This window comes from Triticum aestivum, chromosome 5D, assembly GCF_018294505.1.
Source record: "Triticum aestivum cultivar Chinese Spring chromosome 5D, IWGSC CS RefSeq v2.1, whole genome shotgun sequence".
In the NCBI taxonomy this organism is placed as follows: domain Eukaryota; kingdom Viridiplantae; phylum Streptophyta; class Magnoliopsida; order Poales; family Poaceae; genus Triticum; species Triticum aestivum.
In genome coordinates this window covers 459,568,105-459,582,313 of record NC_057808.1, presented here as the reverse complement: position 1 = coordinate 459,582,313, position 14,209 = coordinate 459,568,105, and the positions used below count along the sequence as shown (strand labels likewise).

General features: G+C 43.4%; 1 protein-coding gene across 2 annotated transcripts; it reads right to left on the bottom strand.

The window, feature by feature from the left end:
- Window positions 1-389: 389 nt before the first annotated feature.
- On the bottom strand, window positions 390-9,485 carry LOC123122745 (protein NETWORKED 1B). Of its 2 annotated transcripts, none has more exons than XM_044543082.1 (6): window positions 9,002-9,485; window positions 7,640-7,842; window positions 5,386-5,733; window positions 3,867-5,296; window positions 2,094-3,767; window positions 390-1,681 (listed from the first exon to the last, which is right to left on the bottom strand). In XM_044543082.1, exons 2-6 carry the CDS (start codon window positions 7,740-7,742, stop codon window positions 629-631), a joined length of 4,608 nt encoding a protein of 1,535 aa, XP_044399017.1. In that variant the 5' UTR covers window positions 7,743-7,842; window positions 9,002-9,485; the 3' UTR covers window positions 390-628. The 2 variants fall into 2 exon arrangements, with proteins under 2 accessions (XP_044399017.1, XP_044399018.1); XM_044543083.1 differs by lacking the exon at window positions 9,002-9,485 and adding an exon at window positions 8,252-8,413.
- Between the last annotated feature and the right edge of the window lie 4,724 nt (window positions 9,486-14,209).

The window sequence follows — 14,209 nt, the reverse complement described above, 5'->3', positions numbered from 1 at the left end:
AGAACTGCATATGAACTTTATAGATAGGAGATGAAAAGGGCAGAAGCCCGTGTAAAGTTCAGAAGGACCGCAATCTGACAACCAAGGACTGGAAACAAAGAAAAACTGCGAGAGCATAGATTGATGATGTTTTGAATTTTGATTTGACAACGGTGCACTAGATATTTCCCCTGACCTCTCTGTGACCAGTATACAAGATGTTTAAAAAGGACATATGTTCATCAAATTCAGAACCGTAATCCAGTCGGCAATCTTGCATGACAGTCAAATGATCACCTGTTGATGAATGTACAGAATACCACACGAAAATGCTCTCCGGCTGCTTATTTCTATGCCCTCTCTTGTTTACAAACGATTTCCACTGTAATGCTCACTCTGGACGATGCACGGACGGCGCAAATCTACACTCAACAAATGTTAGCAACAATTTTACAAACCCGGCAGTAAGTTCATGACATAGGCTTACGGTCAATGACTACCATTTACAATATATCCTTACATACCACTTTCTTTTTCTGTATATACCTAGAAAAACATGAACTAATAATGAGTCGCTCCATCTGAAACTGAAAACCCCAGCCTTCCACACTCCGCCTTCAAAAAAGGAGCGGCGCGAACGAAGGCAGAGTTAGTCATCGATGGTCTTCGCTCTCATGCAACCGCAGGGCGAGCATCGCGGCTTCCGGCTTTCCCGCCTTCGACCGTAGAGATAGTCCACCAGCTGCACCTTCGACCGCTGAACCACGGTTTTCGACGTCGCGCTGCTCGTCTGCTCCTCCTCATACTTCACCAGGGCCTGCTGGACCTTCTGCATTTCCACCTCCAGCCTCCCAATCTTCTCCGACATCTTCCTTGCACGCTCCAGGATCTTGCGCTGGTGCCTGCTCCTCAGGTCAACGTTGTCCCCATCGAGACCGTCGGCCGAGGTGAACTCTTCGGCCTTCTTGGCCAGTTTACTGTTGGTGTCGATGAGCTCGATGATGGTGCTCTCGGCTTCCCTTATCTGGTATCTCACGTTCTCGAGCTCGAGCTCTTCGGACGCCTCGGTGTTCGTTTTGAGCTCTTGAATGCTGGACTGGAGGGTGCTGAGCCTCTTCCCGTCAGAAGATAGCCTCTGAATGACCTTGTTCTTCCACTCCTGGTGTGGCTCCGTGGTGATGGACCTTGGTAGCTCTTGGTTCACAATGCTCAGCTCTTTCACGACCACTAGCTCGGCAGGAGACTGTCTGCTGCTGCCACTGTCAAATGACTCGCTCTGCGGTGGCCCCAAATCATCGCGCGCATGGCTATTGCTTGGTCCAGCAAGGTCATGAACCTTGTGATCTGCTTGAGCTGCAATTTTCTTTTGCTGGCCAAGGGCCTCGGTTCGACAGCCTGAAGAAGGTTGGATGAGATCAAGCTGTATGTCTTTCAACATTTGCTCGTAGTTCATTTCGACCAAGTCATCATCCAAGATCTCCTTAAGCTTCAGCGCCTCAATCTGCTTCCTCGCTTCTTGCAGATTGGCATTGAAACCAAGCCTCTCTTGCTCGAGAAGGACACTGGCATCCGCGACCACATTCTGGAGCCTTTTGATTGTTCCACGCAATTTTTGCAGCTCCATGTCTTTTACTGTTTCATTTGCATTCTGATCACTGGATCCCACTATGGTTTCCAGAGGCTGAGGAGATGATGCATTTTCCTAAGAAAAAGAAGAAAAATGTAAAATGAGTCCTGGAATGAAAAGAATAGCTTCATGAAATGTACACAGCGCCAGGTTTATTCTTAGGGAAATATATATCGTTTTGAGGGAAAGCCTACGAGATTTCCCATGCTTATCATTAGTAGTTAGATCCTCCAATAACAGAGTAATTGTAAGAAGTAAGGACTTTAATATCTCTTCAACAGAAGATTAAGGAGAAAATATTTAATTGTTTCTACTAAGGCACTACTAAATAAATTGTTAGAAGACGAAATAATCCTATATTACTAAATAGATGGCATTTTAAAATACTAAATAGTTGGAACCGACTGCTGAATTTTTGTGTGCGCACGCGTGCACGCAAGTGTCTTGTTTGTAATCGCCAAAAATACATGGAAAAGGGAATGTGTACCTCCACTTTGAGCTTATTTGATTGCAAGAAATCATTAGCAAGGGACACGGTTTGTTTCTCCAGGGCACTGACTTCGCTCTGCAATGATCCTAACATCGTGACGTCACCATTCAGATCGACCTTCAGTCTTCTGTTCTCAATCTCTATAGCATTTAGCTTGTCTTTCAGCTCGTCCACATACGAATTCCTTCGGGTGATATCTTCCTTGAGCACCTCCTTCTGCACCATGGCACTTATCTCATAACTCTCACATGTTACGATGAGCTCGACGATCTTCTCCTTGAACAGAGCTGCATTCATGATGGCCATGTGCATGTGGGATACCAATTTTGTGATCTCTTCATTGCAGGATCTGATATCGACCGAAGCCTTCTCCTTGCTCATAAGCATTTCCACATTTCCATGTAACTTGAGTATCTCCTCCAGTAGCATTTCATTTGATTCTTGAAGGCCAGCGTCATCAACTTCTTTGTGATTATTTTCTTCACTAGACCGGTCACAAATGCTCATGGTTGTATCTTTGCCGAGGTGGTTATCAAGGAATTCAAAATCACCAAGCTTCTTGTTCATCATCCTGATGTCCTTACAAAGCTCACTTCCTACGGCTTGGAGACACACAAAATCATCATGCAAAGACTTCAACTCCAGGGACCTGTCTTCATGAAGGCTTCTAAATATCACAAGAAGGATATCTTTGCTGACGGCTTCACTCATGAGAATGCTGAAATCATCTTCAAAGCCCATCTCTTTCTCCCTGGAGTCATGTAGTTCATTTGCCAGCAAGGAGTTTTGTTGAATCAGCTTTATAATCTCACTCTGCAGTGACCTCCGAGAATCTTGAAGCTCTGACAACTGACCAACCAAGAACTTTGCCTCGGCCCTCAAGTCATCAACTCTCTGGTTACGAGACTCCATCTCTTCCCAGAACTCATCGCTGATCTCCGCAAGCTCCTGCCTTTCTGCCTGCAGCAGGAGCAACTCCTCGCTCTTTGCTTGCTGGTCTTGCTTGAGGATGTTGCGCTCCGACCGCAGGTCGGTTACCTCCTGCCGAAAGTGCTCCAGAAGTATGACAACAAGAGACTTCTCAACAAGCTCTTTCTGTCTCGCATCCTGGGCATCAGATATTGTACTCCTTAAGCAGTTGACCTCATGCAACATGAGCTGCAAAATGATGTCAAGCTTCATTTGGTCCAGGGACTCGTACTTCTCATCCAAGTGCAATACTTTCCGTAATGAACCGATCCCTTCAGTTAGCTTCTGATTATCCTGTGACAAGCAGCCCAATTTCTCCTCATGAACCTTGCATGCTTCTTCCTTCTTCTGCAGTTTTGCCGAGTAGTCCGAATTCGCTTCAGACATGTCGCGCAAACTCTCTTTTAAGATAAAGATCTCTGTCTGAGCTTTGATAATCTTCATCTCCTCCTCTTGAAGCTGCTCCTCTCTATTCCTGCCTTCCTCTAGCAATAGGTCAATTTTGTTCTGTAGATCAAACAGAGTCTTGCTTGCTGAAAGTGCAAGATCTTTGTGTTCTTTCCTCTCGAGCCTTATCTGCTCTTGTAGCTTGATCACTTCATCAAGCACCGAGCCTTTCTCCTGTTGTAGAGCTGAGTGTCGTCTTTCTAGCTCTGTGTATTGTGCTTCTAAACTCACAAGAGTATTGCTGATGCTATCAACCTGGAACAATAATTAAGGTGAGTACATAATCAAGACAGCCAATCAAATGTAATTTTATGATATCTGGTGGAAAATAATAAGGTTATTCACATAGCATACCTGGAAAACAAGAGTTGTCTTCTCAGATTGAAGAACTGAATTCTGACTGTTGACTGCCTCTGAAGATTTTTCCAGCTCTTTCAACTTCCTCCTCAAGTCCTCGAGTTCAGCATTGGCATCAGATAATGAATTATCCAGAACAACGTTCTTCTCGAGCAGCACCTCCATGGTCTGAGAAATTGCCTCAAGCTGCGCAACAAGCGCAGCTCGCTCGGACAGATGAATGCATATCTTGGAATTGAGTTCCTTGCATGATTCTTCCAATGCCGCCTTCTTCTCTCTCAACCCTTCAAGCTCAGTAGTTGAAGCTGCCAAGGACCTCTCCAAATGTTCACTCTTCTCAGACATCCTCTCCAACTGCCTCAGGTTTTCGGCATGAAGAACTTCTGTTCTCTCATGGTTCTTGATGATGTCTTTCAGCTCAACATTGCCATCCCTTAATTCATGTGCAAGAGCTTGAAGTGATTCTACATTTACGTTCACCGACTGTATCTGTTCCTTGATCGAGAAGTGTTTCCTCTCCAGTTCACTCCTATCCTCCTTCAGGTGCGAAAGCTCATATTGAAGTGTCTTCTTTTCATCCACATGTTTACAAATCTGTTCTTCAAGTTTTTGTTGCGCATTCTTCATGGAAATGATCTCATCCTGCAGACGAATTATCACTGCTGAAGAAGAGTGACATTGGCTAGTCAGCTTCTTGTTTTCTTCTAGAATACTGTCCAATTCGTTCTGAAGCACAATCTTGCTTGTTTCAATGTCCTTCACTTTGCTTTCTTCTCTCTGCTTCTCAAGAGTCAGCCTTTTGCTCTCTTCTAGAATACTGTCCAGTTCTTTCTGAAGCACAATCTTGCCTGTTTCAATGTCCTTCACTTTGCTCTCTTCTCTCTGCTTCTCAAGAGCCAAATGCCTCAGTTTGTCATGTGCTATTAACAGCTTCTTCTCCAAAGAGAGGCTCACCATTTCTGCTTGCATGCACTTGAGATGCTCCTCTTCTGTGGAGATGTTAAGCTTTTCCAGCTCATCTTGCTTCTCATTTAGCTCATCATGCTTCTGTTTCAGCAAATGTTTCAGCCTCTCTACTTCCAACTGCAAGTTTTGGTTATCTCTTTCGAGCACAAGGAAACGCTCGTCGTCCGCTGCGCTTGAAGGCAGCAACCCAGTTTGCATCTCCTCTTTCAGTCTGTTGAACTGTTCCTGGGTATGCAATATCTCAGATCGGAGGTTCTGTAATCTAGCAGAGGATTGTTGGCATTGCAGAACTGCAGTTTCCTTATCTGCCTCTTGCTGCGCAAGAGCCTCCTTGAGACAAAGAACCTCGGACTCTGCACAGTTGCTCTGTTCTAACACTGATGTGATCCTCTTCTTCAGATCTTGGTTTTCCTGTGTCAGGCTTGCTAGTTCATTCTGCAGCTTCTCGTAATCTTGGTCATCTGCAAGAAAACATTTTACTTGTCAAAGCTTATTCTCAATGCGTGCGCATCCGTATGTGTTTTGCAATTTTGCCCTAAAAAAGTCTTACCTTTACCATGCATTTTTGGATCACCAGCATTCATGAAAGAGAGGAAATATCGAGCCATTTCTGCATTGTCCTGGTCAGTTTCAGTTGTTGCAGATTCAGCTGGCAGATCATCATCTGGGTCCATAAGAACCTGATCAGGGAATGCTTCTGCTATTTTTCTATGGGCCTGTCGGAGGTCCCCGGCTGCATGATCATATCTTTCAGCTAGAGCTCGGTATGCACGGTACAACTCCTCAAGCAAGGCCATTAACTCAGGTCGCCTTCGGTAGTACATTTCCGCCTTTTTTGCAAAAGACTCCGCATCTTCTTCAATGATTTTGATCATCAGCTTAATTTTGCTATCCATGTCTGTGTAATCACGAATTAACAGATATGAGCCCTGTACAAACTTCAACGAACTTCTCAAAAAAAAACTGAAGCATCATCCAAATACAAGGAGAACGATAACCCGAACCCTACATTGTTCACAATATTCATTCATTTACACTTTCATCATTAGATAGTTATCTTTTTAAACATGCAGCATAGATTAGCATTCCCTTGGCTGCTTATGAAGTACTCCCTCTGTACCAAAATACTTGTAGTTGGGGGAACTCGTACGTTTCCCCAGCTACAAGTATTTCGGTACAGAGGTAGTAGCATCTTAATCATGGAATGGAGTCAGTGGAGAATCTATGGTATTCCCCCAATTAAAGATAATCCATATGATTATCATATTACATCACATGTCTACTAGGGCCTAAAAGAATACAGAAGATTTTTGTCTCCCAAGTACTAATGCTCTCTTTATTATTGAATATTAAAAAAATGCATTCTTAAGTTAAGAGCAATTATGTGTGTACATGTGGAAATACAACAGAACCTTTTTAATCTGTACAACCAAAAATTCAGCTAGCTATCATATATAGACTTCATTATCTGACAGAGTCATGGTCATGCTAAGACTCTGCATTCTGCAAGATCTGTCAATCATGATCTGTTGGTTTGACATCTTCAGAGTTTATACACACATTTTAGCCTTAACATGACTCAGGCATAAATTTTAATTCATGACTGACAGATCTTGCAGTCTTAACATGAATCAAGAAACATGTTGGTCTTGATTTTGTTGAATTAAATGTACAACAAATAAATGTGTGTAAATCAACAGATCATGATTGACAGATCTTGCAGAGTTTTAACATGACTCTTTCAGATTAACATGATCATGACTGAGTGACGACCCAGGACTGATTGCTCACTTTTGAAACTTGTTAAGCAATAACCACAAGATTTTAGAGTAGTAGCTTTTATAATCTGAATTTTCAGCTAACTATCTGCCAAACCTAATAATAAACGAATAGTACATCAATGTACTGCACAGCTAATCTGCTGATTAAGCTCATATATTCTACTATGGTGTGTACTGGTCTGGTAAATTAATCCAGTAAATTTTCAGTCTAAACTTAATTAACGAACATGAAATAAGTGATATCATAAATTTCGTTATTCATTACAGTGGCCAACTAAACCAAGACGTCGGTGCCTACAGAAGAACATGTTATTGCTAACTTGCTATTTTGCAGCATTGAAGTTGCCCATGTGCTACGACAGTACTCTAATGACTTTCACGCACGCGTACTATTATAATGCAAGTCTTTCCACAAGAAATTTGCAATTCATCATTGAAACCTTTTTCTCAGATTTACATCCTTGGGACCACATAACAGCAATGGCAATAAACACACTAGATCAAGGCACAGTTCCTATAAATCAGAGAAGTGCTTCTATACTCCCCTGAAAAAAAAAATAACACAAATCCTAAAAGCAGTACCTAGTCAAATCCTGTATACATTGTGTAGATTTTCAGGTTTCGAAATTCAGACTATAAAATTATTATTTTAATTGTAAGCTTCATAAGTCATATTTAAATAACAAATTGCCATCTCATATCTTTTCTGAATTTCCAATTTTTAATGCGACGGGCTTAAATCACCAATAAAGCTCACTTGGATAATCCAATGAACTTCAGTCTTCAGCAAGCATTATTTGAACCACCTCCGAACATCTACATTTCTGCTCAAATTGATTTCAGAGGAACTTCCAGTGAAATTTCGAATTCAGTTATTGTGTGTGTTTGCTTATTCACTTCAGAATCAGGGTTACAACTCTAATGCCAGAACAGCATCTGAGGCATGCTCAGTTTTTAGAATCCAAAGGAACCGGTCATCCAAGGAAATGAACGCAAACAGCTCAACAAGTTAACATATTTTACCTTCGAGATTCTCCTGAAGCCATTTGGAGTTCTTTGGGCAGATATGACTGTCCCACCACCATGAGTACTTGCGCTTGGCATTGGTCGGCGATGTCGTTGCCATTACGGCAACAAACTAAACAGCAGAGGATGTTCTGTGATCCCACAGGCAGAGAAGAATGACAGCAACAAGAACCAATCACAATCTAACACCAGCCAGTTACCTGCAAAACAAATACCCTCAGATTGTTATATCCTTAGCATGCAGAAATAACCAACGAACTGGGGAAAAGGTTACTATCTGCTCCTATTTTAAGCTCAAGATCAGCAACGCCACAAGGTGGCAATAGCAGCGGCTAATCCTCCTAGTGATGAATTTGTTTCTTGATTATTAAAGCAGCTTTGAAGTGAACATATGAGTTGAGTTGATGAACAAAGCGGCACATAGTAAATGATGAACTGGAAACAGCAGAACTGCACAAATCTCCAAAAACAATTGCCCCGCAGGTGCCAATCACAAAACTGCAGAGCATGCAACACAAACTCAGTAGAGAATAAACTGCAGCATCAGCCAAGGAAAGAAGAGCAGAGAGGAAATTTATCCAAAGTGAAAGCAGAAAAAAAAAACAATACCATGTGCAGGCTTTTTCCGCCACAAATTCAGGAGATCATTAAACTCTAGCTCACACCACCAGCGGCTCAAAAATCCAACTGAACTATAGCGAACCAAAAAAAAAATATAGGGAATAATGAGAAAGGGAGGTTGCTTGCAGAGGCAGGAATGAATGGAGCATCAAAGAAGAATGATAGAGAAAAGGAAGGGTGGGCAGTGACAAGAAAACCCAACCACCCAAATAAAAGATGCCCCAACCACTCTCCAGCTCCCAGATGACCCGCAAAGCGCACAAGAATTCCAACCCCAGCGACAAAGAGGCCACATTGATTGCTTGGATACTCCATTACATTAGTGATCAGAGGCCAGGGAGAGAAGAAAACAGAGCCATCCTTTCGATGACCAGAGAACGGGATTGCATCAAGAAACTGAGATCCCTCCCAAATCTTACCGAGCGAAAGATGAAAGACGAAACCATCGAATTCCGTCCATGAGACTGAATTTGTCCTTGAAGAAAAAATTTGGAGCGAAGAAAATAAATAAAAGATGAAAATTATTGCAGTTCGTAAAGGTCGTACTGGTGATCATTGTCAGGCCCGAAAAACCTGCAAAATAAAGGGGAAAGGCAATCCTGCAGCGGCGGAGGCCACGAGGAACATCACCAGCAGGCCAGCGCCTCAAGAAAGAGACGATCACACAACGACCGATACCTAACATCAATCAATCAAGAACAAATAGTACTGTAAGAGAGATAGCCGTCTTGTTCTTACCCTGATTTTCCTCTGTCGGCGACTGCAGCTGCAACCCAATGGAGATCCAGCCGCTCCCATCCGGCGGCTAGGCCATCTCCCCCCTCCCCGGAGGAGCTCACAGCGCCGCGCCGGAATGCATCATGCGTCGGCGGCGGGACGGCGATCCTTCTCTCCCCCCTGGAGCCGCCCCTCCCGTTTCTTTCTTGGAGCAGAGCAGAGCAGGTTTGATCGATCAGGCCGGAGGGTGGTGGTGATGGGGATTTGATTGCTTGCTGGCCGGTGCTCTGGCCGGAAAGCAAGGACAAGGCTTGCGGCACAAAGCGCCGGCCCGATCGTGGAGCTTTCCTTTTGTTTCTTTCCTGGATCGATGGCGATCGGTTGGTGCAGCGGCAGCGGCAGCAGCAGTGTTCTTGTCTCTGCGTGCGTGTGAGCTGGGGACGCCGAAAGCACGGCTGGATTCCTCCTCTCTCTCCCTCTCGCACAGTCGCACTAGACTAGTATGAAACCTGACGCTTTTAATTATGGGGGCATTGAGCGGCACCTGTCTCGTGCGGGATTTCCAGAGAGATTTGCGCGTGCGCCCTCGGAAATTGCGTGATTGTAGAAGATGCCTCTTTTTTGGCTGATTAGCTTGTGGCTTTTCTAGCGGGATTATTACTAGCTGGGCAATTTGATGATTCGTGTGGGGGCTCCTCTGTAGTGTTGTTGAAGATCGGCGGAGGAGTAGATTAATGCTGAATGATTAAGAGTATAATGCAGCATGATTAGAGTTCAGTGCACAAGTAGACAGTTGTGGTAGTATGTGAGGTATCGTATTCTCTCGCCACGGGGAGCCGTTGTAGGCTGCATCTAGAGTCCTGGCTGGCATGCATTGCCTCCTTCGCTTGGCCGCCGTAGAGGATTGCAATGGACCTTCCTTTTAAAAAACTTTCGATCTATTCATCGTAGGTCATGACAGTACAATGAACATAAAAAATTACATCTGATTCGTAGATCATCTAACGACGACTACAAGCATTGAAACAAGCCAAAGACGCATCGTCGCAATCACCCCTTCCTCGCTGGAATCAGGCAAAATTTATTGTAGTAGAGAGTCGAAAAGTCATCGTATTAAGGCTTCATAGGACCAGCATACCAAAACAATGACTGCCATGCATAGATCGGAAGGATCCAACTTAAAGACACACTGACGAATACGAACGAAAATTGGATCCGAGCGGAGCCACCAAAGACAACCCTCGACTGAATCATGTGAGATTCCTCGGAGACACAGCTTCACATGCCCTCCGACTATGCTAGACGCGCCACCGTGACTAGGGATAAGCAGGCAGAACCTTATTCCATCTTCGGAAAGTCATCGTCGTCTCGTCTTATTAAACAGAACACAAACCCTAACTAAATTCAAAGAAACATATAAAAATGGAGCCCTCCCGCCGGCAAGGGTCCCGATCCACCGTGCCCCATGGCCCTAGGGCCACATGAGACGAGACAGATGGACGGCGTCGCCGATGGAAGGCAGAAACCCTAGCCGCATGTTCGCTTGGAGGAGAGGCACAGGGGTAAGTCGCGTGGGCGTGCGACTGGGTGATCACAATGGACCTCCTCCTAGAAGCAGGGGTTGCATTGAATTTATAGGATCTTCCATAATAAAGTTTGACATATTTTGCCATGTTATAAGGTGGGCAGATTTGAACGAGTTAGCTCTGTTTTTGGTTTGCAGTCTGGAAAGATTCCTTTCAAGAAAATTAGACCCTATGTATCATTTGATTTAGAAAAGTGTGGCAAGATTACCTCAAATGTGAAAAAAATTGACGTCAATTTTGACGCCATGTGTGTAGTAAAAAAAAGTATGGCAAATGGTGGCAAACTTAGTATATGAACCAAACATGCCCTTAGAATACGGGTCGGCACCAGCTGGGCGGCTAGGCTGCTCTCTCGTGACGCCTGCCTCACTCTGCTCTCGTCAACCCTTGACTCCCTTTCTACCTATTTCATGTTAGTTTTCCGCCTCTCAAAGAATATCATCAAAATCCTCGATGCTATTCGCAAGTCCTTATGGACTCCAAGGAATCTTTTTTTGGTGCTAAGTGTCTAACAGCTTGAAAAATTGTTTGCAAAAAAAAATTATGGTCATGTGCTACCCTCATAGGAGTTGTTGGATTCTCCAAAGAAGAAAGTTGATGTAGCACAGCCGCACAAAGTATTTCCCTCAGTTAAGAACCAAGGTTTATCAAATCAGTAGGAGTCATCAAGCTAATAATGTAAACAACATCTGCACACAAAAAAATAAAAATTGCCTGCGCCCAACTCGACAAGGGGGTTGTCAGTCGCCTTGTCTTGCCAGTTACAAGATTAAAAGCAAATACATAGTGGTATAGGTAAAACGGCAAAAAGTAAAGGAAAATAAAAGAGCAATCTATAAGAGCTTTGTATTAATGGAGAATGGACCCGGGGGCATAAGTTCACTAGTGACATCTCTTGAAAGCAGATAGTGGCATGGTAGACATATTACTATTGGACAATTGATAGAAAAGTAGCAATTTATAACTATGATCATTCATGACATAATCTCACATAGGCATTACGTCTATGATAAGTAGACCGTTAGTCCAATTGCATCTAATATATTACTCCACCGAAGACCGCTATCCAACATGCATATCAAAGTATTAAGTTTGCAAGAAACAAAGTAACACTATAAGCAAGATGACATAATGTAGACAGAAAGAAATCTAGCAACAAGATTAAACCCGTCGTTTTATCCCTTGTGGCAACAATAAATACATGTCTTCATCCTTATTGTCACTGGATTATAGCACCGCAAGATTGAACACACTGCACCATTTCCTCTGAAGAACTACTCATCTATCTTGGTCAAAGAAGACTCGTAGATCGGAAAGCATTCATAAGTATTTAATTATGCAGCAAAGAAATTTCAAGAGATTCAATATAAATCAATGAATAATCTGATCATAAATCCACAATTCAGCGGATCCCAACAATCACACCACAAGAATTACATCGCATTGATCTCAAAAGAGAACAGAGTATTGAAGATATAAAAGAGAGAAAGAAAACCATCTAGCTACTACTATGGACCCATAGGTCTTGAAGGAACTACTTACACACCATCATGGAGGCAGCAAGGTTGATGAAGATGGCCACCCCAATGGTTTCGCCTTCCGGCAAAACTCCAGAACAGAGCTCCAGATGGGATCGCTTCAGAACAGAGGCTTGCGGCGGCAATAAAATTGTTTTTGGTCTCTCTCCGAGGGTTTTGGAATATTTCTGAATTTATAAACCATGAATTAGGTCAATACGAGGCTCAGGTGACCCACCAGCCAGCGTGGCGCGCGGCCACCCCCTAGCCGCTCCACCTGTCCTTGTAGGGCCCTTGGGCATCCCCTCGACGACTCCTGAAGCTTCCAAAGTTTCTTTTGGTCCAAAACAAATCGCCAGCATCATGTTTGGGCCTCCATAGGTAATGATTTTCTGTAAAACCAAAAACAAGAAGAAAACAACAACTGGTAGTAGGCACTATATTAATATGTTAGTCTGGAAAAATAATACAAAATGATGGCAAACGTATGTAGGAATGATAATATAATAGCATAAAACAATTAAATTATAAATAAGTCAGAGAAGTATCATCCAGGTGTAAAAAACTTGCCGCTTCAAACTAATTGCAGACTTATGAATTTTGCTTTTAAACCGCTTCAAAAACTCGATCTTCCCTGGGCGCATTAGCGCCACCACCACTACTCTAACAACATTGCCTCAAAACCTTCCTCCCCTCCTTCTTCTAGAGACTTGTGAATGACTACCTACTTCCCTGCAGCAAATCTCCTTTGTCCTCATAGATGATGACAGCTTTCCTTTTTTTGGCATGACGCTTGGTCACTTAGCAAACCCCTTGCCATAAGCTTCCCACACATTTACTCACATTTCACACACCCCTCTGTCCTAGTTTCCCAAGCCTGGCAAGTTGGATTATTTTCTAACCTGTGTGATTGCCTAACCTCTGTTACCTTTGCCAAGCTTGCTAATATTTTGTCGTTGTTGCAGGACTTCATTGTTAGTGACACCTCAGAAGAGAGGATCCTCAACCATGGGTCATCATTCTCCTCCTTCAAACAACATTGGGATCTCTCTTGTCCTGATCAAACTCGAGATCTTTGGATGGCTTCTTTTCAGAGACAAATTTAACTCCAAAGCGGACCTATTCCGCAAGTCCATCTCTGTGGATTCAATCTTCCCTCAATGCAACCACCACTTAAAGGATGCCATGCACATCTTCATACTATTACAGATATTTTTTTAAGATGTACCAGGGACCATGTCCCCCATACTATTCATCCTCGCCATTGATCAACTCAAGGGCTTGCTTAATCATGCCATGAATGTAGGCGTGTTTTTGTCTTCAGGAGCCATGCTGCCAAACATAGGATCATGCTATATGCCCGTGATGCGACTATTGTCATCAAGCCGAATCAACAAGAGTTGATTGCAATTCAGGAAGTTCTTCAGGTCTTTGGAGACGGTTGTGGCTTGGTCACTGGCATCTCCAAGGCTGAGATTTTCCCTATTGCATGTGAGGGGGTCAACCTCGACAACTTGTTAGGGCTACTTGTTGGAAATATGCCCTAGAGGCAATAATAAATGGTTATTATTATATTTCTTTGTTCATGATAATTGTCTATTGTTCATGCTCTAATTGTGTTATCCGGAAATCGTAATACATGTGTGAATATATAGACCACAACGTGTCCCTAGTAAGCCTCTAGTTGACTAGCTCGTTGGTCAACAGATAGTCATGGTTTCCTGACTATGGACATTGGATGCCATTGATAACGGGATCACATCATTAGGAGAATGATGTGATGGACAAGACCCAATCCTAAGCATAGCATAAAAGATCGTGTAGTTCGTTTGCTAGAGCTTTTCCAATGTCAAGTATCTTTTCCTTAGACCATGAGATCGTGTAACTCTCGGATGCCGTAGGAGTGCTTTGGGTGTACCCAACGTCACAACGTAACTGGGTGACTATAAAGGTACACTACGGGTATCTCCGAAAGTGTCTGTTGGGTTGACACGGATCGAGACTGGGATTTGTCACTCCGTATGACGGAGAGGTATCTCTGGGCCCACTTGGTAATGCATCATCATAATGAGCTCAATGTGACTAAGGAGTTAGCCACGGGATCATGCATTACGGTACGAGTAAAG

What these genes read in the sequence shown, in the direction of transcription:
- LOC123122745 (XM_044543082.1), bottom strand. Translation starts at nt 7,742, where the DNA reads ATGGCAACGACATCGCCGACCAATGCCAAGCGCAAGTACTCATGGTGG. An exon ending in GCTTCAGGAGAATCTCGAAG is followed by an intron (nt 5,734 to 7,639) that starts GTAAAATATGTT and finishes GTGATTACACAG; the next exon opens with ACATGGATAGCAAAATTAAG. An exon ending in AGACAACTCTTGTTTTCCAG is followed by an intron (nt 3,768 to 3,866) that starts GTATGCTATGTG and finishes TTATTGTTCCAG; the next exon opens with GTTGATAGCATCAGCAATAC.